At 43.6% G+C, this 23,773-nt stretch overlaps 6 protein-coding genes across 6 annotated transcripts; 5 read left to right on the forward strand and 1 right to left on the reverse strand.

Annotated features, from left to right (window-relative positions):
• The first annotated feature begins 332 nt into the window (after positions 1–332).
• LOC6595025 (39S ribosomal protein L32, mitochondrial) lies at positions 333–1,101 on the forward strand. Its single transcript, XM_002019954.2, has 3 exons — positions 333–432; positions 488–739; positions 795–1,101. Exons 1-3 carry the CDS (start codon positions 348–350, stop codon positions 1,055–1,057), a joined length of 600 nt encoding a protein of 199 aa, XP_002019990.2. The 5' UTR covers positions 333–347; the 3' UTR covers positions 1,058–1,101.
• Positions 1,064–2,304, reverse strand: LOC6594892 (methionyl-tRNA formyltransferase, mitochondrial). The gene is made up of 4 exons (XM_002019953.2): positions 2,129–2,304; positions 1,745–2,069; positions 1,522–1,684; positions 1,064–1,460 (listed from the first exon to the last, which is right to left on the reverse strand). Exons 1-4 carry the CDS (start codon positions 2,302–2,304, stop codon positions 1,096–1,098), a joined length of 1,029 nt encoding a protein of 342 aa, XP_002019989.1. The 3' UTR covers positions 1,064–1,095.
• Positions 2,305–2,866: 562 nt separating this feature from the next.
• Positions 2,867–4,452, forward strand: LOC6594891 (protein spindle-F). The gene is made up of 2 exons (XM_002019952.2): positions 2,867–3,684; positions 3,755–4,452. The coding sequence occupies exons 1-2, from the start codon at positions 2,946–2,948 to the stop codon at positions 4,138–4,140; spliced, it is 1,125 nt and encodes a 374-aa protein (XP_002019988.1). The 5' UTR covers positions 2,867–2,945; the 3' UTR covers positions 4,141–4,452.
• A 1,296-nt stretch (positions 4,453–5,748) lies between these two features.
• On the forward strand, positions 5,749–7,824 carry LOC6594890 (carbonic anhydrase 2). Its single transcript, XM_002019951.2, has 5 exons — positions 5,749–5,999; positions 6,310–6,422; positions 6,908–6,998; positions 7,055–7,317; positions 7,381–7,824. Exons 1-5 carry the CDS (start codon positions 5,918–5,920, stop codon positions 7,744–7,746), a joined length of 915 nt encoding a protein of 304 aa, XP_002019987.2. The 5' UTR covers positions 5,749–5,917; the 3' UTR covers positions 7,747–7,824.
• Positions 7,825–9,496: 1,672 nt separating this feature from the next.
• Positions 9,497–10,674, forward strand: LOC6594889 (carbonic anhydrase 14). The gene is made up of 5 exons (XM_002019950.2): positions 9,497–9,569; positions 9,624–9,775; positions 9,834–9,924; positions 9,977–10,396; positions 10,466–10,674. Exons 1-5 carry the CDS (start codon positions 9,497–9,499, stop codon positions 10,672–10,674), a joined length of 945 nt encoding a protein of 314 aa, XP_002019986.2.
• A 2,813-nt stretch (positions 10,675–13,487) lies between these two features.
• Positions 13,488–16,028, forward strand: LOC6594894 (sodium channel protein Nach). Its single transcript, XM_026984249.1, has 9 exons — positions 13,488–13,759; positions 13,853–14,059; positions 14,119–14,436; positions 14,496–14,616; positions 14,691–14,825; positions 14,885–15,089; positions 15,171–15,336; positions 15,501–15,676; positions 15,784–16,028. The coding sequence occupies exons 1-9, from the start codon at positions 13,488–13,490 to the stop codon at positions 16,026–16,028; spliced, it is 1,845 nt and encodes a 614-aa protein (XP_026840050.1).
• The last annotated feature ends 7,745 nt before the right edge of the window (positions 16,029–23,773 follow it).

Genomic DNA, 23,773 nt, shown 5'->3' on the forward strand with positions numbered 1-23,773 from the left:
GCAGCAACGTGCGAAATTTCGTAGCGCAAGCGGCCAAGAACGTAAGCCGCTAACGTTGCACGTGGTATTTTTCGATAGGGCCGGCCGAACAGCTGTTTGAACAGAACAGAGTAGAAAAAGAGTTCATTAATTGGTTCAAATTATGTGGGCAGGGCTGAGAGTTATAGATAGCTAGAAATATTCCACGGAATATCAAAATCGAGGAATATTGAACTTGAATTCATCAGTTTTTAAGATGAGACGGTATATTTTGGTATATTTCTGAGGGTCGGACGGTATACTTTAACGATAAATCCGCGGTCACACTGGTGCCCATCCGTTTATGTAAATCCAACAATTTTTAAAAAATGTCGAAAAACTTGATTTTATCACTTACAAACTTTGTTAGAAGTTTGGAGCGTCTTTTTCTGCCATATGGCGGACATCCACCAGGTGAGTGGCAGCCGAAGTGCGGCGAAACAAAGTTAAATATTGCTCCAATTCCCAGCGCTGGCCCTGGCCGGCTTCCAGCACGAACATAGCAGCACCAGCAATAACAACAGGGCACAGGAATTCAGTCTGAAGAAGCTGATTGGCGATGGAATGCTCTGGGCCGTGCCCAAGCACAGGCGTTCCGTGGAGAAGCGTCTGAACCGCAAATTCGGCTATCCTGAGTACGTGTGGAAGCCGCTCAAAGTGAAGCGAAACATCCGCTCGTGCCAGACATGCGGTCATGACCATGAATTGGGTGTGCTGTGTCGTAAGTTGCAAAGAAAGTCTAAGGGGATTCCTATTAATTAAGTATATTCCAACAGCCTTCTGCTACAACAAGGTGCTGAAGGAAACGGAGCAGATGCAGGCGAAAATCCAAGAGAAGCTCGGTCTGGATCCCGTCGACAAGGAGGTTATTGTGCTGTACGAGGGAGAGAAGGCCGAACAGACTGCCGAGCAACTGCAGGGCAAACGAATTGTGGAAATGAAAAAGCCACGTCCCATGTGGTTCACCAAAAATCTACTACAGAAATCCACACAGCAGCAGTCGGAAGCCAAGGAGGTTAAACCCTCCGATCTGGCATAGATATTAGGTCACATTGTGCATTAAAACCTACTTTGTTATCAACAGGCAACTTGTTTATTGTGTGTAAATTGCAACGATCTCGCTTGCCGCAGAAATCCATTGCTGAAATCCTGGGCACTCATTGGTTTGCGTCCTTCCACGCGCACCTGCAGCACTTCTAGCTGTGTGCCCTGGGCACAACCTATCAGGAGGGACTTCCGCGAGCGTTGGTAGCTGAAATGGCCTGGTTCCTGCACCGTCAGGTGCTTCTCAGGCAACCGGAGCTCCAGGAGTTGTATTTGCTTATCCAGAAAGCTTGTTGTAAGATTTTTGTAGCCATACAGAGCTCGATGCCTGGCATACAGCTCGTCGGCGCTTAGTTCTGTCCACAGAATCTCTGTAATTTTGGATGTGATCTTTGGAGCTGCATAAAAATAAAGATCATATCGGATTCACGAGTTTATGATAAAAGGTCTAAAACGTACCATAGCTGGCAGTTGCATTTTCCTGTGGCTTGGCATTTTTAAGCCTGTCGGATAGGTTGTTTACAGTATCGACCAGCAAATCGGCTCCCAACAGAGACAAGGAGGCATGCAGCTCTGGCATGTAGATGTCCCTTCGAATAGGTACTTCACGCTGAGCCAGGACCTAAAAAGAGTTACTATATATTGTCCACATACGTTTCTCTTATCTTTCGCAATCACTTACAGCACCAATATCAAAATGATGTGGCTCAATTTTCATAATTGATACACCTGTTCTCGCATCGCCCTTCATAATTGCATAGATGATGGGTGCAGCTCCTCTCCAGAGAGGCAGCAGGCTGGCATGCACGTTGATCATTCCCCGGGGAAAGGCATTAATAATCTGAGCTGGAATCATGTGACCAAAAGAGACCACAACACCCAGGTCGTAGTCCGTGCATTGGTCCTCTGTAATAGGCCACCGCTGCAAGGGGAGTTTCTCCCGCTCTGCATAGGTTCTCACACAGTTGGCGGGACTCTTGAAGGATGTAACCACGCCCAAGTTGTGACTACGAAGTATCAAAGTATTAGAGTTTATTCAGATATTCTTTTAAAAACGCTTAAAAACCTGCAATTTTTATGAAGGGCCTGAAGACTGGGCAGCGAAAAGTTGTCGGTACCGAAAAACAGTATTCTGGAAGGTTCGCGGGTTGAAATAGATCGTGTAATTTTGAGACACACACTTTGAAACGCTTTTCTCTTGTATTTATAAAAATTATTAACTAATTTCCGCCCGAAAAGCATAATTAAAAGCTATTGGATAATATGCGCGCAGAGGTAAACAAAAACAGCTGTGCTGGTGGTGTGAAACTATCGCCGACATCAATGGTTTTGGAACGATATGTTAGAGCCACTGTGATATATTTTATATACTTTTCGCTATATTTTTGAGTCGAGATTGAGTTGGTGGTATATTTACGGTATATCGGTATATAATGGTATATTTTATAAATTTCATCAATTTTTTTAATTTCATTTTCAAAGCTAAAGAATGGGAAAAGAAATCCAGTAAAAGCAAGTATTTAAAATAAGCCAGTAAAGTACAAAGTTGGTTCATTTATTCGATAAAATTATGTGGGCAGGACTGAGGGTTTTATTAAGCTAGTAATATTCGACGGAATATAAAAAACGAGGAATATGTAAGATAGACCTTGAATAATTCGTCAGTATATTTACGGTATATTTTTAAAACAAACGGTGCACTTCGGTATATTTGTCAGGGTCGGGCGGTATATTTTATGTTTATATTTGTACATTTTCGTCGGTCACACTAAGCAAAAAACGCAACAAAAGGAAAATCTAGCGAAATTTTAATTTTAATTTAATTTTTGGAAAGCAAGTGGCAGATTTGTGTGCAAACTGCATGTGGACCTGGGTAAAGCGTAATGGAGGCAACAGCTGCTAAAACTACCATCCCCCCCGTCAGCTCCAGCTCCAGCACAACATCCAGCGAAAAAATGAACTACGCACTGCAAGTGGCCCTGCAGACGATCAAAGAGCGATGCATGCAGCTGCAGCGGAGGGTGACCAGCATGGAGGAGGAGAACCAGCGGCTGCGCGAAGCCAACGCCAAGGGCTCCAGTGGTGTCCAGCCGGACAGTGGCAGCGGCGGCGACGACTCGCTATCCCTGCGCACACAAGTGGCCGAGCTGCAGCGCCAGAAGGAGCAGCTTGAGGAGCACATCGGCATGGTCTCGAACGAGAATCGCAGACTGTGGTCGCGTCTGTCACAAATCTCCAAGGACCAGCAGCAACAGCAGCTGCTGCTGGCACAGGCCCCGGCAAAGGCCGAGGATGCGTCACCCGACTCGCGTGCCAATCAGAATCTTATTCGCTCCAAGACTTTCACACAGCACTCGCCAAATCCGCACTTGCGCCAGAAGATGATCTCAGATGGCCTGAGGGACATCAGTCTCGAGGAGATAGTCCTGGACGACTTCGGCGCCGGCGACACAGAGATGGGCTATCCCTACGGCCTGCCCGTGGAGGAAACGACGTCCAGTGAACCAGATGCCAATTTGGATGCCAAACGTTGCATGGATGGGCTGCAGGACCTGCGACGGGAGGCCTTGAAGCAGCAGCAGGAGCTGAGCTCTGCACTCACGCTGCTGGAAAGTCGCATTGGTAAGCACTCGTATTTCGTTTCATCAATTGAAGGAAAACTTATAGTTATTGTTATCTTATCTTTTCACAGCACTGCAGCCCTGCCGGGAGTGCGCCCAAAAGGCAGCCAAGAAGCCAGAAATGGCAGATAAGAGCCTCGAAACCGATGAGAGTCTCAACAACGAGCTCAAACTCTACCACAGCGAGCACAATGACACGCTCAATGGCTACAATGGGCATGCCTCCGCCCCACCGTCTAGGATCAATATTATCCAGGAAAAACTGAAGGCCGACGCTGCCGATGCCATGGAGAAGACCTGCCCCATGTGCGGGAAGCTATACTCCAGCCAGGTGTCGTTCAACGCGTTCCGTGAACATGTGGAGATGCACTTCATTGACGATGCCTTAGAGATGGAGATCGACGGCAGTGTGGAGCGCCAGTTCGAGTTCGTTTCGCATACGGTGGGCGACTTCTGACCCAACAAACGTATCTATTTCGCCACTGAACTCTGACCAATAACCCAATTCCCCATACCCAAAATGATGATGAAACTAGTGTTACAGTTTTAAAGCAATAGGGTGCATAGAACCGTGTGCTTCTCGCTTTCCTCTGGAGGCATTGTTACGTTACGTTGCTTTGTTTAAGCAGATAGAATATGAAAACATTAATCAAAATCAATTGCATTAATTGAATGCTCCTTTTCTATATATAATGTATTGTATTAACTATAGTACGTGTGTATGTATATTTAATTTTTAGTGATAGAATGCGAAATACGGATTAAATGTAATGCCTTAAAATGCTAAGCGACTTTCTATTGCCGCAACAATCTTCTTGCCATTTCGGAGATTCATTCATTCGGTGATGATTGAAAAGTGAAACTAAAAGACTCCTCTCCAGCTCTGTCCGCCCATAATTGTGTGTCCAATATAAGTAGTAATGACAAATGCTTGGCCCATTGTTATACCTAATTGGCGCCTCTTATGCACGCTTCCCATTGGATGCCACAACATTATGGATATTACGAAATTTTTTTCAAAGAAGTTATTACGCAAAATATGCGAAGTGTGCGGAACTGATGAGAGAGGGTCTCCCTCGAGGTAAAAAGCTATCAATCATATTTATCATAGGACTTAAGTGACCCTGAAAAGCTGCCCAATGTTTAGCCCTAACTTTGATTTTGGCTTTTAATTAAAATGCTAATTTTTTCAGCTACTTTCTTTAATGTCGTCACAGCAGAGGGGATTCCATATAACGTTTATATTTTGGGTTTTTTTGCGAAATTTGTGTACCCTGAAATAAGGCATATCAAAATTTCCAAAGGACATTGAACCGAGATCAGATCCTAAAGGTGGCATATTATTGGCATTTAATTTGTTGGAATCAGCTGGATACACAATAGAGCTCTCTTAGTAATGTTATATCGCATATCCCTTCAGCCTAAAAAATTACTGCTCAGTAAATAAAAATTTATTAGTCATCCAACTTCAAGGGTACATATATTAACTTCGTATCCAACATCTGCTTTCTTAATGGTTTTTTATCAAACATTTCCATATATGTAAATGTCGGTCAGCAACATATCTCCCCAAATAGTTTGAATTTATTTCTAATAAAATAAATGTTGCATGAGGGAAAGGAAAGGGACTTTTCATACCGTACAGCCTTGCCGTGTTGAACCCCAGACACCTTCTCCCAAAGATCTGTTTTCCGCATTTCCATCGGGGCCGGGCCATTCTTTCAAGAGCGTTTATTAAATGTTTTTTCTTCGCCCCATATTGCACAGATTTCAAGTAATCCATCATTTATCATTTCGAAAAGAAACGACTGCAATTAGACTGCCAGTTGCTGCTACTGTTTGGCGTTTGATTTGCCACTAATAATCGCTCCACTTAGGTTTTTCGATTCGAACCCGATTCCGAGACGTTGCGGTGGCATACACCAGCTACTCGCACCGTGTCATAGTCGTCACTAAAGACACTATAAAAGTTATCGAGATGTGGGGGAACCGTTTCAGTTGTACGACGACCGCACCACCAGCGACAGCAGCAGCAGTTGCCACCGTTAGTTGTAGTATTCACCGGGAGATCCGTATTCGTATTCGTATTCATATTCGCATTCGCATATGAGAAATTATGCAAAACTGAAAGCGACCCGAGACAAAGACAAGCACGCGCGATTCCGTTTCCCAGCATCAATTAAAGAACCATAAACAGAACAATCGGGAGATTGCAAATCTGCATCTGTAAAACAATGCCAGAATCGAGAATTTTTCAAAAACTTTTACTATTGCTGCCGCTTGCCTATACCAACAAGCCGCAACTACCGCATAATGGTAATCCGATTGGAAAGAACTCCAAGTGAAACTGAATGACATATCTTAAAAGAAATGTAAAATCTACTGGACACCATTCCAAATCGAACTCTTTTCCCCATTAACAATCAATAATAATTAATCATTCCATGCCCTTGTTTGGAGAGCAACCAAAGAAATGAGAGAGTCGATCGATGTCGAATAAAATTACATCTAAACCAATTTAAAACTTATTCATGGTCTGCGCTAATAGGATTATGAGCCGCTTATCGGTTGAACGAAAGTGAAATTTGTCTCAGACCTGGTTTCTGCTTCAATATCGATTTTACAGATGATGGCGATCATCGTGTGCATCATTGGAACTACGAATATAACGGAAACGACTGGGGTGGCACTTGTCGGACGGGACTACGACAATCCCCCATAAGATTGGCCGTTCAAAAAGTGAGTTCTAAGTTCTAAAAAGGTTGATGAACAAGCTCATAAAAAATGCATTATAGAAAGAAAAACGCTACTGTTTCTCTTAGATGTTGCAAGAAAAATGCTGTAAAAATATATCAGTTGAGTAAACATTAGAAAAATTCATGTAAAAGCAAACATTGGAGAGGTTTCCAATCCCTTTAATGTGTTTTAACATGTTTAAGCTCATAGTTGAAGTTACCAAAAATATTAAAGATAATTGAATAATAATTTACCCGACTATAACCATCCATTTGTTTCCGCTTTGCGCATTGACAGCTAATTTGATGATTTAAACTAAAGTCTTGAGTACAAACAAATTGCTTCCGAATGAGACAAATTGGAAACTCTTTTAACGCACACTTTTCGTATTACAAGAGTTAATGGTTTTGAGGGGGTGGGTGATACATATACATATATGGAAGAAATTCATTTCAATAACCTGAAATTTTCTTCATGCTTTCTGCCAGTCGCTTTTAGCAGCAATGCCGCGGATTACTTTCGGGAACTACGACACAAAGCTGAGACCTCCACTCACCTTGGTGAACAACGGGCATTCGGGTAGGTCATGTCTATACATTTCCATACGTATGTTAATCAGCTCTGATACTCCGCAGCTCACATGGACATACCAGAGACGCTTGACAACAGCAGACCATTTATAACTGGAGGGCTCCTCAAGGGTCGGTACATTGCGGAGGGTCTCCATTTCCATTGGGGATCGCCGAACTGGCGTGGATCCGAGCATTCGATCCAAGATCATCGCTATGATGTGGAAATGCACATTGTTCATAGGAATTCAAGGTACACCGATTTCCCCGAAGCATTAAAGTATAAAGATGGCGTCGCTGTGCTTGGAGTAATGTTCAAAATTGTCCAAGTACGTTTTCCTAGAAACGTTTTGATCCTTAAGTGAATTCAAACATAACCCTTCGGCTTTCAGACACCAGATGCCTTTTTTCCCGGTCTGAACAAAATCTTTGCCCAGCTTCCAAAAATTAAGAAATACAAAGAGGAAGCGACAATTTTGGGCAGTCTAACATTGGGACAAGTGTTCGGAAATTTGAACACCCGCGACTTTTTCACGTACAGGGGATCGTTGACGACGCCCGATTGCGAGGAGGCTGTTACCTGGACCGTGTTCTCCCAGCCCCTGCCCATAAGCTTTGCAGCGGTCTCGCGGTTTTGGAACCTACGCAGCTCTGACGGCTACAGATTGGTCAACAACTATCGAAACATCCAGCCCAGGAACAACCGGCCCGTGTACTATCGTACCAGCCCGAATCAGATAAACAATTTGCTCGGCTAGTAATGATCATTGGAGGAGAGGACCAAAGATGGGAGCGAAAAATATACCTATTTTTATTATTTATTTCATATTTTACAATAAAAGGATACAAGAATTTTACAATAAAATTGTGTTGAGTGTTTCCGTTTGAAAAAAACTCAATATCTTCCTATAAAGCCTCTGTTACAGGATGAACACATTCTGAATGCGAAGTTAATGTCAGTTAAAGAGATGTGGATTATGGGTGTATGTAATAAATTGGAGATTGTTTAAATAAGACATTAAAGTATTTTTCAGGATGGCTTCAATGTTAAATATTATTACCATTATGCCTGTTATTATGACCGAAGTCTAAATAGAGAATACCCCACCCCCAATGTAAATATCGTACATACATACTTATCCTGAAAAGCTATCTGTTATGAAGAATTCAAGGTATGACATCTGGATTTTATTTTATAATCACAATATAACCTTAAGCAGCGATAATAATTACTACACCAGAGTCGAGGCATAAGTCAGAGATATACTAAGAATAAATGTTACCCAAGATCAGTTACCCAAGCAGAAACTAATCGGTACAGAATCGGAATTGCACTAATGGTTATTGCATTTTCTTAAACTACAAATTTAGGTATACAAATATAATTCATAGAAATGATACTATATCCAACAAATGTTCTATTGATGACCTCCAAGAGTTATCAGCCGGAAAAGTACTTAGGCAAATAGAGCCCTAATTTTTACCGATACCAAATAGCTTACGTGCCAATTTGTGTCACGTGGGAAGTTACAATATAATGACTCTCCGACAGTGTGACAGCCAAAAGCTTACCCAGACACGTATTGATCTGAAATGGAGTTCGTTCTCCTTCTCCATTTGATCCGACACCTTGGTAATTTGTAGTTTGATTCGCGCTGCTGGATAATTGCCAATGCAATTTGTTACTCCTCTCTTTTTATACCCTTCCAGAGGGTATTGCTATTATGTTGATTTTATAAAGTATACAAGTTATTTGTCATCCATGTCTATACAGACTATTTCTTCAGTTCTGAGACTGAAGATCGATCACTATACCGTTTTTGCAGCTGCAGCAGGCTGTAGACAGCCATTCCAGATTAAGATCGTAGACTGAACTTTAAACCGATGCATCTGCAAGGGTATCAAATGCTTGAGTCTTTGAAGCTTGCTCTCCTTTCTTCTTTCCTATTTATTTATAAATCAAACCAAAAGCCGGTAAATGAAGTGGCCATTAATTACACGCTGTGGATGCGGCAAAACTCAATTATTTGCCTATCTGGTTTTCTAGCTGCATAGCTTCTACGTAAATTGAGCCCATGGGCGGATTAGAGTATTGCTGCGATGCCGCACAGTGGTGCCTTTTCAGGATTTTGAAGAAAAGCCTCACAAAACAATGATGGCTATGTACTTTGGATTTCTGAAAGAAAACAATTTTCTTTGACTTACGAATTGAATTTGGAATACTTTTTGGTATTATTCTGAGGACGTCTTGTGTGTTTATTAAGAATGGATGCATTTTTGCTAGTTTTAATTTTCAAAAGGTGCCACCGTGCGGCAAATCTGCAAATGATTGCGCTTATCAGACCCAGACTTATATACACGCCCATTTAGAAGTTATTGCTGATGCAAGTGGGCTGATGCTGGTGTTGGTCCGCTGCTGCCAGTATAAATGGTCCTGCCTGGCTCTGGGAGAATTACAGTCTTCTTGCAGTCTCCTGCGCGAACAGAACGGGCTGAAATCATTAGAAAATGTATCATCCTTTGCCTGCTCTCGGCTGCCTGCTTCTGCTTGTGGTCTTCACCTGCTCCAGCGCCTTGATTCGTACGTATTGATGATGCCTCTGCTTCGGACCTGTTGTCTATAGCTTTCCCTTAGATATATCTGAGGAATATCTGACTGCCATAAGGCTGGATCAGGCGGATGACCAGGCAGCCGGAGACTATAACTACGATCAGCAGGGCGATGACTGGGAGGGTCTATGTCAGACGGGACAGGCACAGTCACCTATTGCTCTCAATGTAGAGGAAGTAAGTTTGAAATCTTGACAGAACGAGGAATATAACCAGCTGGGGAAATGTTCCACAGACCGAAGATATGTATGTTCCACGCATTCGCTTCCACTATTATAATGAAACCCTGCAAACGCCTCTTGTCCTGATGAACAATGGCCACACAGGTGAGTGACTGAATGATCTTTTGAGCTAATGATTGAACTTGATTTTGAACAGCCAACATGGTCATACCACCCACCCAGTTGGGGCCGCGTGCCTACATCAATGGCGCTCTTCTGCCGGGCAACTTTGAGGCCCAGAGCGTGCACTTCCATTGGGGATCGAGGAACTCCAGTGGCGTGGAGCATTTGGTGAACTATAATATCGAAAAAGCACAGGTGGAGATGCATATCGTGCACAAGAATACACGATACGCCACCACCTCGGAGGCCAGTAAGCATCGGGATGGTCTCGCCGTGCTTGGTGTGCTGATCCGCCCCGGAAGGAGGCAAAACCCCAGGAACTCCGGCCTCACCAAGATCTTCAATCGGGTGCCCCGCATAGTTCAATACAACACTAATGCTACAATAAATGGTCGCTTGGAGGTTGCACAGCTGCTGGGATCTGTCGTAACGGGGGAGTTCTTCACCTATAATGGTTAGTCCACTCTCAGTCCCAGAAAATGTTCGATATTGGTATCTTCGACTCTCCTTAACCTCTGTTTAGGATCGCTGACTACACCGGACTGTGCTGAGGCTGTTACTTGGATTGTGTTCCCAGATGTTCTCGAGCTGCAGTATCGACTTATAGAGAGATTGTTCAACCTTAGAGATTCACGCTCCAGACCTTTGATCAACAACTATCGCGACCTACAAGATACAAATGGAAGACCAATCTACTATCGACGTTTACCAGATCTACCAAATCTTTTATAATTTTGATAAAATTGAGAGTATATTTGAAATATCTCCAAGATTTGTATCCTTTTTCAACTGCGCCTCCACTTTTTATGGGGATTTTCAAGATACCATTCGAGTGCGACATCGTTTAATACCTTGTGTTTCACTGCTGCAATGTGTTAAATATGATTACAGCAAAATAAACGGTTAAAAAAGCTGTAATGTGATTAATTACATTTTATTTTATCTGATTAACATGTCATCTGATCAGAGATAAGAACTTACAACTGGCTTGACTTGGTCTTAAATCACCACTTGAGTTAGTTCCGGTGCGTGCAATTCAGAACTGGATTTCTGAGTTCAACAATTCATTTAATTGTCACTGGTTTGAACCGAATGAACTTAAAATTATACCAAATACCGACATTAAACATTTTCAGCACAAAATGACGTTTTGAAAAGAAACGTTTTCTGTCGCCGGCCACTTTTGTAGCATTTAGCTTTTGTCAGGTGCAAACTTTGCCTACAAGTATGCTATGTTCCTTTTTGGGGCTGCCAGACTTATCGATTAGGCTTGTTTTTTTCTCCTGGCGGTTTCCCATGAAAATTTAAATATTCTCGGGCCGGTGGACGAAATGTTGAAGCAATAATGGCTCAATTGTGAATTTGATGCCATGCCAAAAAGTCTTTTCGTACGATATATCATATGTTAATCTCAAAATCTCAATTAATAATAAAGTAAAAGTTAATTAACTTTGCATAGTCCAATTAATAAAATAAAACAAATATTGATAATCAAATTATCAGAGCTCATCCTTGTGGATGGAACACACTTCCCTCTGTTGCGTATAGAAGCTGCCGCACCAGAGCAGGCAGAAATCGTTTTGGCTTGAGCTTTTGTCTGGTTATGACAGATTTACGGCGCCATATATCCCCGCGAACAGATACGGCAAACTATTGGCGCCGAGATGAACGCTGCAGGGGGCCTAGGGAATGGGGGAAATGGAGACTGGCACTGGGGACCTGAGGTACAGGTGAGGGCAAGATAAAAGGCAAGTCGGCATCGATGTTGCTTATACGCAACGTGCAACGGACGCACACGCACACGCACATACGGGGGACACAGGAAGGGGTCCACGTCCACATATGGGCTCCATAGACAATTTGCATTTGCAATTTTCACTGCAGTGCCTCTTGGAGGTCCTCTCGCTTCCCCCCTCCCGTTTCCGCTCTCCATTGAATGTTACTGTCGTTTTCTCGTTTTTCGCGACTCGCTGCGCACTGCATTTTTCACATTTTTCATTTCCGTTTCCGCTTCTACCTCAAAAAGAGAAAAGAATACCACCTTCCCAGTCCTACGCCCATGCTGGCAACCTCATACCCAGAATATTTGCGCTTTGTGCGTTTATCTTTGCCTCTGACTCTGCTGTCTCTTTCCCTGCCTGCCTCCTGGTCTGTCTCCTGCTTATTTGCAGATTAATTTGGCTGCTGCTGCCTTTCGTCCCGCTCTGGTGGTAGTCTCTCACTCACCTGGGGAGCAATTTGTCGCACAATCCTTTGTCACCAATCTGAAGGATCCTTCACTTTATTCCGTTGAAAATGTGCCATTTCCGGGTGTGTCAATATGTTTCAACCATTGAATTTTCATGCATCTCCATTCATGAATTATCCCCCTACCGACACGAGTCCATCCCCCTTTGCCATCTTTTTATCAAACTATTTGTCTTGGCGGATTGCCTTTCTTGGCGTCAACAAGGCAATGGATTGGACTTCAGGCGTGTATAATGTTCTTAGATCAATCAGCGAGACATCAGTAAGAAACTAGATCTTTCTTTGGTTTGCCATCTGATGCATTCCATCCGCATATCATTGATTATTCGGATGCCTCAATGGCATTGTCTACTGCACTGCACCCTGTGTCATGTGCATGTGAATGCATCAATCATCAGTAACACTATGGTGAATCGACCCTTACATCAACGCATTCAAGTGCTGCAGCTTGATGACAGAGCGGCATGTATTCCGTTAAGATGAGGAGCCCCTGTAGAGACCCCAGACACCCTGTAGAGTCAAACAAATGGAATGAAGTACAAGCTATTCGTTTATCCACTTACAGACACTTAAGACAACAACAAATCATTCAAGTTTTTTGTGGTATGAAATTCAAAATTTGCTTTGTTTTCAAATGATTTAATTATTTAGTCTTCAAGGCTTTGCAGCTCATCATCATTAAAAATGTGTTCTTAAGGACCAGGCCCTAGGCATATAATCCACTTTTTTAGTCAGAACAAATCTGAATTTCTATATACAGAACCAACACGTGTCCTCCATTTGCCCGCCCAGTTCATAATCCAAAGGAGAGGGCGGCGAAAACATGATTTTTTTTGTTTTTTTTGGTGGAAAGAATACACAAGGACACAACTGTTGTTCCTGCTGTTGCTGTTGCTGATGATGATGATGTTTCCGCTGGCTGACATTTAACGCGCATTTAACTAATTTCATTTTAAATTGTTGACAATTAAGGGGAATTGCCAAGACGAATCGAGACGAGAGCAGGAGACCAACAGAGAGAGAGAGAGAGAGAGGGAGTGAGTTCCTCTGGCATTTCCCACTCCTGCAACGTTGAACGAACACCACGTGCCATGTCGCAGTTAATTTGTTGGCAATAAGTTGGAACACAAGGCCTAATTACAACAACACGCACGACATGACTGCGAAATTTTCATTAAAATGAGCCAGAAAGCGTACGCTACGCCATAGTCGGGTGCGAGGACAATGGATCCAGTATCCGACACGGAACAGGAGCATACGGTTTCCAGTAGCGTCCAACAGTTGCAATCGGAACAGCGATGGCAAAGGAGACACTGCCCGTTCGACTGGTCATGGGGAGAGCTGCCTGGTGGATACCCCATCCAGGACCAGAGCCACCGCAATGCCATCGCAAATCCACTCGACACGCACCTGCGGCTGTGACGAACGCGACGGTCATGGTCGCCGCCGCGACTTCAGCAGAGGATACGCGAAAATTGCCATTTTCTGCCGCTTTAAAGGATTTTCTGCAGAACCTGTCCTTTCATTGTTATGGCAAATTAGTCGAGCACGGCCGTCGCATTCAGGAGCGGTAAGCAGTGGACAGTGGGAAGTGGGGGGCTCCATCCAGCAGCAACCTTTTCAATTAGCATTAGCCATTACCGAAACCGTTAACCACCCGCAGCTTCTTCTGGCTCATTTTCCACATAACTGCCCTGAGCGTTCTAATTGCATTCCTCTGGGGGACCTACACGAACGAGGTCCAGGACGCTCTGGTCACCACCATTTACCATCCGCTCTATCCCATTTGGAAGGTGCAGTTCCCGGCGATATCCGTGTGCTCCTTTAATCGCATATCCGAGCGGGCTGCCTGGCGTTATGCCCAAGAGCTGTAAGCCGAATGTTGTTTTGGGATAAAAGACTTACGGACAATCCTGTAATCCTTTGCAGGAGCGGCAAGGATCCCAAGCAGCGCGACGCTAGCTTCTTCTATGACCAGCTGAAGGACTTTTTTAATTTGTTCTACAATCCCCATGGGACAACGGATATTGACAATGCGCTGCGCTTTCAGAGCTTTCTCGATAAATTCGATGTCGAGGCAAATGAGCTCTTCTTCAATACGAGAAGGCGCATGCATCTCCTCACACCCAACTGCAGCGACATGTTTGTATCCTGCCGGATTGCAGGGCGCACCTTCGATTGTCTACAGCAGTTCGAGGAGACCCTCACAAGCCATGGCTACTGTTGCACGTTCAACTATGATGGAAGGTCCGCCGAACCATTGGCACAATCTTTTATAAAAATGTTGTATAATCACATCATTGTAGGTATGTCAACAAGCGGGACTTTCGACAGCGTTACTTTGGACCCGAAATGGGCCTTGTGCTGACTCTAAAGTCACTGCCCGGCGATATTTTCTACAAAGAGAATCCAAAGAAGGGTTTTAGGGTAAGGGGTATAGAAACATTCGTACTTTATATGGATAGCCCAAGGGGATATTGTTTCAGATTTCCATTTATGAGCCACATAGCTATCCGGATCCGTTTTCCGGTGGAGTGGCCGAAAGAATGGCCAAGACGGGCGTGAACACCTTGCTGCCCATAAAGGCCAAGATCTTTGAAACGGTGCCCGAAGCCCGCAGGATGAGTATGTCGGTGGTAGGTATCCTTCAATCTGCTAACCAAATCAATCAGTCACTCCTTCGATGATTTACCAGCGCAAGTGTCTCTTTGAGGACGAAATGCCATGGATCTTTGCCCGTCGCTATACCTTCAGCAAGTGCATCTCCGCCTGCCGGGCACGCAGTGTTGTCAGCCTCTGCGAGTGCCTTCCCTTCTCACTGCCCCTGCGGTACATCGGTGGGAATGAGAGTCGGCTCTACTGCACGCTGCAGCATGTCGAGTGCCTCAAACGCTACGATTGTGAGTTAATCTGAAATTCATTCAATCTGAAATATACGAGTACTTGCATTACTTATGTATATGCGATGTGCCCGTGTCCAGTTAAATGGTTGAATGTCATCACCAGTCGCGAGAATGTCACTGGCCTGGAGCACGAGATGCAGGATGCCCTCTACTGTCCGCAGTGTCTGGCCTCCTGCTCGGAGACGCGCTACAGTGTGCGCGGTTCCATGACTTTGGCCCTGCCGAGCACATCGAAGTCCCCGCCGTAAGTCCGCTGGAAACATGAATTCATGGCGGTGGAAATTGTGCTTCTGCTGCGCCTTCAATTGAGTTCAATTTCCATATGGAATCACTCCTTTGCTCAACCCCTTTCCCGGGGGCTCACGTTGACTCCTTGCCAAGAGATCGTAAAAGTTTTTCATTTTGCAGGCGAAGCATCCTTGGACCTACTGGCAATAACAGTTACGGCCAAGCCAACGCCAACGCCAACGCCAACTCGAACTCATCCTCTCAGTCGGAGATGACTGTGGTTCGTATTTATTTTGCCGAAACGCACATTCAATACTTTCGCCAGATTATTAAGAGCGCCTGGTACGAGACCTTCAGTGAGTATCTCCCTATCCATTCAAAATGGGGAATGGGCATGGGATGGGTTTTGGGGGTGGCTGTAACAATTTTGCATATCTCACCAACCATTATGCCCGTTTGCCAGGTACAATTGGCAACATCTGCGGCATTATAGCGGGCTTCTCATTGATTGGCATCTGCGAGCTGTTGTTTTTTCTAGCCAAACAATTATGGCAGGGCTGCAAAGCGGAACTGAGGGCAGAGCTCGCACACATCCAATGTCGGAAGGAGCACCAGCACCCCTCTGGGGGTACAGGGCAGCGGCAGCAGCACCAGCACCACGCAGTAGCAGGGGAACAGGAGCCAATGGAGTTGTTTATACTGCCGTAATTGAGCGAAATGCATCGTTAATTTTAAAGCTCAGTGATTTTTATGCACATCCTTCTGTGTACTCCGTTGATCGACTTCCAGCTGGATGGGGTGTGGAGTGTGGAGTGGAGCACACTGTAGTGGACTGTGGCGTCCGACTCAAGTGCACTTACTTTGCATGGTCATTGTCACATAAAAATAAACAGCGAGCCTCCACGTACGATTGGCAATTGGTGGACTGGGAGGACTGGGAGGGGCATGGCTTGAAGAGTTGCCAAAAAGGCCCAGACGGTGACATTAGCGCCAGCAGTTGCTACATTCTTCCTGGCCATTTGCCCACTTCGGGGTCAACAGCGAAGCAGTTATGGACCACAGAATACACGGGCCTCCAGTTCCTGGTCCTGGTCCCGCCCCAGCACTTACAATCAGCATTATCTTTTATTTTTCGTATGCAGAGTTGGCAGAAACAAACAGAACAAGATGTGACACACCAGCAGCTGTTCGCTGTCGGCCATCCTGAGACCTTTGCCTGAAATCAATGTCCTGAAATCGAATCTAAATTGGGAGTGGGAATCAGAATCAGAATGGGAATGGCAATCCACCCATCTCTTGTGACAATTTCAATTTCAATTATTCCTCTCGAATTACGTTTATCTGCCAGTTAATTTATTGGGTTCTCAAGAAACTCTGCTCTGCGCTATTTCAAGCATAAACAATTTGTATTTACTTAGTCAGCAATGGAAATTTATTTGTTATTCGTTTGAACGAACCGAACCCCTCGTCTCAGATGGGGCGAACTTCTCATTAAAGAAAGGAGATATTATTACCTCCATGAAATCTTTTGCAAGTCTTTGTTTTGCCAATTGTTGTACCTCGATGGAGTGGAATATAACCACTCCACAACATCGGAGTATATACTCGTACATATGCAAATTTCTGGAAAATTGAAATGATTTTCCCTCCATTCAGTTTGTACGCCAGTTGCTTGGCTTTGCCATGCATAAAACTGCCTAAAAATTGCAAAAAATTTAAATGAACGCACTCGATACAGAGATCCCCATACCGACTCAACGGAATCCTGATAGCATTGTTAAACAAAACACTGTTTGGGGAAGGAAGAGAACAAAAACTCAACAAAAAAGGGGGGACAGAAAAAACAAAGAAGGAAAGTGGAAATGTCCATGGACCAGCGCTTCAGTCTCGAATCGTTCCGGCTGGCTCGCCCTCTCCACCGACGAGGCGTATTATCGCACAATACAATATGTATATTGGATTATTTCGTTTGTGTAAGTTTTTGCAAAGGGATACCAGAAGCCGAAACTGATGTTGGAACCGTACCGTAGCAGAAGCTGAAACTGAAACTGGAACCGTACCTGGTGGCAGACACTAATCCTCACCCCCTGAGAGAGCAGAACAGAGCAGAGCAGAGCAGAGACAGAGGCAGATACACAGCGTGGTGGCGGTATAGAATTTCAACCAATAACAAAAATATGCGAACAAAATCAAAAATACTTCTATGATTTTTTCAATCTCCTTCTCCTCGCTCACACGCTTCTTCCCTTACTCCTTTTGCACCACCACAAAAGCGTTGAAGTTTTTAATTGAATTCTGTATGGAGAGGAGAGGAGAGGAGACGAGCCTGGCCTGGTGCTTTACTCCTTTTTGTAAGTTTTATGCCAAGTTACTACATCGAAAATGCAAAAAGTTGGAAACGAATCAAAGTGGAGGTAAGGTGCGTTAAAGGTTGGGTCTGTGGGCGTTTAAAGGCGGTTGGTAAAGCGGTGAAGGCTAATAAGGAAATTGCTAGGATATGTAGAGTATTTCGAACTTCTTATTATTAACATTAAGGGGACTTTAACATTTTGGTTTGGGGAAGATTTACAAAAAAATGAATAATAGAAAGTTTGTTTCATTCCAAAAAAAAAACAACCAATATTCACAGTTTACTGAGTGGAAATGTAAAAGAATGTCCTACACAGCACAGCAAAATGTTTCAAGTGGATGGATTTTTCCCTCAAAAGGATAATCCATGAGGACCCCTGACCTGCTTTTACGAGTACTTTCGTTTCTATTCCCCCCTTATACCATTTTCGTCACATAAATAAAGCTAAACATCTTTTGTGGCCTTATGGGGTTAAGCCAAGAGGATAACCGCTCGACGAAAGCCAATGAGTGGAGGTCCTTTCCTGCATTCCCTCAGTGGGTCCCCGAAAATCCTGCAACCCATTTAAGGCACTTTACCCGGCCTCGTGGTCCCTTTGCTTTCCAGGGCTCGTGCTGCCTCTGCCTTCCCTTTCCCAGACTTCCTTTGGTTTGGCTTTTTTCGACAGTTTTTAAGCACTGCAAGAGATGTCAAGCTCTCTCTTTGCGACCGTTTAAGCTTTCAATTTCGCTACCGCTGCTGCTGCTATGTGTCGCATGTGTGTGTGTGGAAGGGAGATGAATTATTTAAAGCATGAGTGTCATGGCGTGTGGGAGAGCAGCTCGCTATTGTTGGTGCGAGTGAGTCCGTATTTGTTTAGCGTCTGCCTGTTGTCTGCTGCCTGCTGCCTGCGCGGCGGCGCTCTCATGAATAAACAGGCAAACAAATTACAGTACTCGACAAACAAAAACAAAGGCAAAGCTCGCCTCGCGCTTACACATTTCGCACCTTGGCGAGCACAGGTGCAAAATGTGTAAGCGCGTGCTTTTGTTTAGGCTTTCTGTTCCCGCACTCAGTACATGTCATAGCACAGGGCTATACTGTATCCAGGAGATTTATGTAACAAACCATTTACCAGGATCGACTGCATTTGTTGTAGTGTTCCTGAAAAAAAATCTTTTCGTTTGATCTAGAATATAGATCATATAGAATATAGTGATCTCTAAATGATATAGTTGTCTCTTTTCTTAAATTTTGGTATAGTTTTTCAAGCATTTGGCGACTTCAATTTAAATGTAATCTAAAGTAATGGGTATATTATGGTCGCGAACATCGTCTTTTGCATCCTTTCGTGTTAAAATTTGAATTTCTGTGGTTTTTTAGCGGCAGCAAACAATGAAATGTAGGCTAAGATTTTAATAACAATTTTTACTGCGATTTTGTGCTCTTGAAGTTGAGCGCCAGACGACCGCAGAACGCCATTCATAGCCAGAAAAGGACCACCGTGAGATGGGAGGAGGAAATCTCTTTCAGGATAGAAGCTGCACATGCTCCATTGCATTTCTAAGCATGTCGAATGCTCGCATGAATGGCTGGTTGGCTGGCTGGCTGGCTGGCTGGCCGGCTTAGTAGCTCCCTCAATGGAGAAAACTCATTCAAGCATTTTCGACCACCGAAGCACAGTGGCAGACTCTCTTTCAAAAGGCTCTTTTCGGGAGTGGGAAGTTTCAAATTCGAAAATCTGAAATTCAAAGCTGTCAAAAATATTTGAAATGTTCCGCTAACCTCCCTCTCACTCCCTCTTATTCTCTGGTTTTAAGGGGCCCGCCCCAGCTTCCGTCTAGACATCAATCAACACCTTCGACATGATGATTGACAGCTGCGGAACGACTGCATGAAAAATAAATCTGTCATTTGCATTTCAAGTTTCGTTTTGGAATAAATATTAATATAGTACTTGAAAAATCGGTCTTGTTGCTGCTGTTGTTATTATTATTATTATTATTGCTGCAAAAGTCAATTTGTCAAAACCACGCCCCTGATACGGCTCCCCACAACAGATGCTTGTCAAAGCATTTCATTTCATTTGATTTTATGTTTTGGTGTGTGGTTTCAGCGCACAAGGGAAAACGAGGGCAAAAAAATAAGGGAAAAACCCTCAATGTTTTCTTTTCCAGCTTAAAAACCGATTTCCACCCAACGTAAATATTAATGTATGTATGTATCAAAACCGCATATTTAATTAATATAAAATAAATGATTGGGAAATAAATTAAAAATGTTGACTTCGGGCTGCATCCGGAGTACACAGCAGGGCCACGGCCATCGACCATCGACCATCGCCGAATGCAACGGACCTGAAATGTGTGTCTGAAAATATTTGCTTATGGTTTGGCTTTAATGCTAACACTCCCCCCTCCCTGCACAGCGATGGGTCTGTTTGTCCGGCCAGACTATTCGTTTAAACCATATGAAAGCATATTTAAACACTCGACGAACCCTCGCTTATCTCTGCCCAAAGCGAAGTCTCGCCGGTTAATTATTTTAAGCTTCTGCCTTCAGCAGCCATGAATGGAATGTCGGCAGTGGATTTTATGGATTGGACCACCGTATAGTGGTCACGCATATGCCTGACACATACACATATCAATGCAATGTATTTACAGGCTCGCAGGTTCCATAATGTTTTTTCTTCGCTGTACAAAATATTGTTGCTTGGCTTTACGCACAAAGTGTGGTCATGGAATTTTATTAAGTTAAGATATTAGAGGATTCTTGGCTCTGCAGAAGGTGGCATAAGCTTGATTGGTTTATTGGGGAGTATTCAGAGTCGATGCCCTTTGGGCTTAGAAGGCTGCTCAGATCTACTGATTCTGGTGATGACGATGATGTCATGTATAATTTTCGCAAAAAAAAAGAAATATTCAGGTATTTTTAATTGCCGTAACAAAAGTATTAGTCACTCAGAAAAAAATGTCACTCTTAATTAAAATAAGAGATACAAGTACTCATTTAGCTTTATTTATTTCGAATGCGAGTATCAATTATGGAGATTGGGTAGCTTCTCAGTTCAGTTGTTTTATTGCGTCATCGAGTCTGCCTGAAAATTGTTCGCGGCCTCTCACTAGTTGTTTGCTGTGTTATACTTCAGCAAGCAAAGGCTCAGATTTTCGCACAATCTACCGACACAGGCAGAGAATACCCCGTTTTTAATGTTGGTTATGGTGAAAGGACCCCTACATCCGGCCTGGAGGAGTACCTCAACATCTAGCTTCTACGGACTAGGCTGCGAATTCGATTTGCCTCCATCGGTGAAAGGATCTTAAATACCTTTTTATTTCTGAGCCCGATGGATTGTGCACCCTCGTATTGTTGAGTGTACATTCCTAATGTCAACTGCGGAATAGGAAGATTTAACATAACAAGTACTCCCCAAGCATTGACAGTATCTGTGACTATTAGACGGGGATACTCTGGGAGTATCTACAAGTTCTTGGCCCACGAGTAATGCGCATTAAAGACCAATTTGTCAGTAGCAAGATGGGCAAAGGCAGCAAAAAATAATGGACTAAATAAAGTGCAATATAGCATGTCATGGCATGGAAAAAAGTCACTCAAATATTAGTTAATTAATATATATAAATATATCTCATCAAATTAATTGAAAATAAAATGACTACTGAAAAGAATTCTCGAAATACCTTACATTTTTTGAGATTTCCATGACAACTGTTCAATTTTCATCATTTTGTTGCCGAGTGGGAGTGGGCCTCAGTCAAATTACAAGAAAGGGAGGGGGCATGTTGCCTCCTGTGAAAATTGCTGCTTTTACTCGTATCGTATGCACACACACGTTCTGAGGCTGTAATTTCGTTGGAGTACGACGAGTATCTGGGCGAAAAATATCCTGCAGCTGATTTTTAATTACGAAAACACAAAAAAGGATGCTGTTGCGACTTCGTGCATGTAAACACCAATACAAGCACAGAAGCACGCACACACACTCACGGCCATGCCACACATACTTATACACATTTCGGCATCGCATTCCGTCCTCTCACCATCTGCAGACATTCCTAGACCTCAATGAAGCCATCGTCTCCTCGGCAGTTTCTGTATGTGTGCTCGTGTGTGTGTGTGTGCGTGTGAGCCAACAGATTTCAATTTTTGTGTGTTAATTACATTGCCGGGCCCCAGTTCCGGACCTCCCGCCGGGTGGGCGTGGCAGTACGGGTACGGCGGCCCCACTCGACTCCACTCGACTCTGTTTCTCTGTTTGTGCTTGTGTTAAGCATTTTGGCGCTGCTGAATGTTTAATTATCAAAAATTTGCACTTGATCCTGCGTTTTTAATACCCTACAAAGCAGAGGGAGTTCTTATTTCCCACAAATGTTTTCAATGCAGATGTGGGAGAACTCACGATCACCATATTCTTGATCATCATTCATCTGTCCCGGAGATAAGCTTTCATCCTTGAAACCTTTCTAGGGCAAAGTGTCGCGTTCTTTTCAATTCCAATTACATCGTCAATCCCAGTTTTCACCTGTCCCCCAAAAGAATGAGGCGCTGTAGATTCTGAAGGGTGGCAGGGGCACAATTCGGAATTCCGGAAATGCTTTAAATAGAAGGCAAAACAATTACATGGAAAAAGAGTCCGCCTTGTAAGCCTGCACTCCCCAAACTCTAAAACCCTGTTAGAGTAGGCTTTTCTGATACAATTTGAGGAAAATCGGATGACTATAGGTGCCATGGAAACAAGGGTATCCCTTGTTACGACCCTTGAAAGAAGATTTCCTTTATTATTTGGCTCCTTCTTATTTTTCGTTTTCTGGCACAATGGTCTCCCTGAGAGAGAGGGAGAGATTGTCAGTGTGTGTGCGGCTTATGGTAATTGCATGACGTGAATGTATGTGTGTGTGCCCCTAATGTTTTTACAAGTGTGTGTGCTTTTGATCCCCTCTCTGCACTCTCGTTCTCGAAATTTGATTTGGCCGTGTTTTGTTCTCATTTTGCATAATTGAAGGAAACGAGTGCCCCCCGGGCAAAAACAGATCTCATAGTTGCCCTGTGGCCTATTTATTTATTAATGCACTGCACACGGGCGAACCATCCCTGCAAAACCAACAACAGGACAAATTATTTATAATTATTGTACGAGCGGAAGAGACCAAAGGAAGGAGATGAAGACCGAGGAAAACTGTAGAGCTAAGTCGCCGCACATTTTTCATTTTTATGTCCGCATGGGGGTCCAGGAGGGGGAGGTGGGAGTATCAAAATAAAAAGGGAACAATATCAAGATAATTTAATGCCTTTAAAACAGCAAAATGCCGTTAAAACCAACAAAGGAAATCGCTCTCTGCCGGATACCCACCATCTCCATCTACATCTTCTTTTTGGCACTGTCTCTCTGTTATTATCCCGTTGTCGCCTGACAAATAAACACACACCGTGCAGTGGGGCTGTAGCTGTCCTCTAAAAGAAAGCCCCTCCGCCGACGAGGACTACAACACCAAGAACATTAAATTAAACACATAAATCATATTTTTTTGTTTTGAGAGTACGAGGTGTGGGAGTGCCATGGGGACTGAAGGGGTGGGAGGGAATACAACTTAAAGGCGCCCTTGGAACAAATGAAACCGGAATATAATGTAATAGTCGCCTTTTTTGGTTTCATTGCGTTGTAATTAAAATTGTCTACCAGTTGCAGACATTGTTAATCATTTGGGGTTTTTGTTGTTTGTTTCAGGGCCAATGACCGTCTGGTTTAAGAGGGAACATGCCGATTAAAGAACATGAAGAGTTTTTAATGTCCTTCCAATCCCCTCTCTATGCAGATCGCTTCCATTTACAGACCCATCCATTACACACTCTCCACATAATTAATAAGCACTAGAATACCGTTAAAGCCACGCCCATACTGTCCCCTCTTTATGGACATTAATAGACTCATGTACTCACACACCTTCATAGATTTTATCTGCATAATTAATTGTTAATGACGATATTGTCGCGCCCACCCTTTGGCTTTCGATATTAATTTATGTATTTTTGCAGAGATTTATAATTAATTTCGTATTATTTGCTAAATCAACTGTAAATGTGATAAATTAATAGCTCAAACAGA

This window comes from Drosophila persimilis, unplaced genomic scaffold (assembly GCF_003286085.1).
Source record: "Drosophila persimilis strain 14011-0111.01,24,50 unplaced genomic scaffold, DperRS2 tig00000000-arrow-pilon, whole genome shotgun sequence".
Taxonomy (NCBI): Eukaryota; Metazoa; Arthropoda; class Insecta; order Diptera; family Drosophilidae; genus Drosophila; species Drosophila persimilis.

What these genes read in the sequence shown, in the direction of transcription:
- LOC6594891 (XM_002019952.2), top strand. Translation starts at nt 2,946, where the DNA reads ATGGAGGCAACAGCTGCTAAAACTACCATCCCCCCCGTCAGCTCCAGC. An exon ending in GCTGCTGGAAAGTCGCATTG is followed by an intron (nt 3,685 to 3,754) that starts GTAAGCACTCGT and finishes ATCTTTTCACAG; the next exon opens with CACTGCAGCCCTGCCGGGAG.
- LOC6594894 (XM_026984249.1), top strand. Translation starts at nt 13,488, where the DNA reads ATGGCAAAGGAGACACTGCCCGTTCGACTGGTCATGGGGAGAGCTGCC. An exon ending in ACGTTCAACTATGATGGAAG is followed by an intron (nt 14,437 to 14,495) that starts GTCCGCCGAACC and finishes ACATCATTGTAG; the next exon opens with GTATGTCAACAAGCGGGACT. An exon ending in GCAGGATGAGTATGTCGGTG is followed by an intron (nt 14,826 to 14,884) that starts GTAGGTATCCTT and finishes ATGATTTACCAG; the next exon opens with CGCAAGTGTCTCTTTGAGGA.
- LOC6595025 (XM_002019954.2), top strand. Translation starts at nt 348, where the DNA reads ATGTCGAAAAACTTGATTTTATCACTTACAAACTTTGTTAGAAGTTTG. An exon ending in ATATGGCGGACATCCACCAG is followed by an intron (nt 433 to 487) that starts GTGAGTGGCAGC and finishes TCCAATTCCCAG; the next exon opens with CGCTGGCCCTGGCCGGCTTC. An exon ending in TGAATTGGGTGTGCTGTGTC is followed by an intron (nt 740 to 794) that starts GTAAGTTGCAAA and finishes ATATTCCAACAG; the next exon opens with CCTTCTGCTACAACAAGGTG.
- LOC6594890 (XM_002019951.2), top strand. Translation starts at nt 5,918, where the DNA reads ATGCCAGAATCGAGAATTTTTCAAAAACTTTTACTATTGCTGCCGCTT. An exon ending in TAAGATTGGCCGTTCAAAAA is followed by an intron (nt 6,423 to 6,907) that starts GTGAGTTCTAAG and finishes GCTTTCTGCCAG; the next exon opens with TCGCTTTTAGCAGCAATGCC. An exon ending in TAATGTTCAAAATTGTCCAA is followed by an intron (nt 7,318 to 7,380) that starts GTACGTTTTCCT and finishes TTCGGCTTTCAG; the next exon opens with ACACCAGATGCCTTTTTTCC.
- LOC6594889 (XM_002019950.2), top strand. Translation starts at nt 9,497, where the DNA reads ATGTATCATCCTTTGCCTGCTCTCGGCTGCCTGCTTCTGCTTGTGGTC. An exon ending in GATGAACAATGGCCACACAG is followed by an intron (nt 9,925 to 9,976) that starts GTGAGTGACTGA and finishes GATTTTGAACAG; the next exon opens with CCAACATGGTCATACCACCC. An exon ending in GGAGTTCTTCACCTATAATG is followed by an intron (nt 10,397 to 10,465) that starts GTTAGTCCACTC and finishes ACCTCTGTTTAG; the next exon opens with GATCGCTGACTACACCGGAC.
- LOC6594892 (XM_002019953.2), bottom strand. Translation starts at nt 2,304, where the DNA reads ATGCTTTTCGGGCGGAAATTAGTTAATAATTTTTATAAATACAAGAGA. An exon ending in GCCCTTCATAAAAATTGCAG is followed by an intron (nt 2,070 to 2,128) that starts GTTTTTAAGCGT and finishes GATACTTCGTAG; the next exon opens with TCACAACTTGGGCGTGGTTA. An exon ending in AAATGCAACTGCCAGCTATG is followed by an intron (nt 1,461 to 1,521) that starts GTACGTTTTAGA and finishes ATTTTTATGCAG; the next exon opens with CTCCAAAGATCACATCCAAA.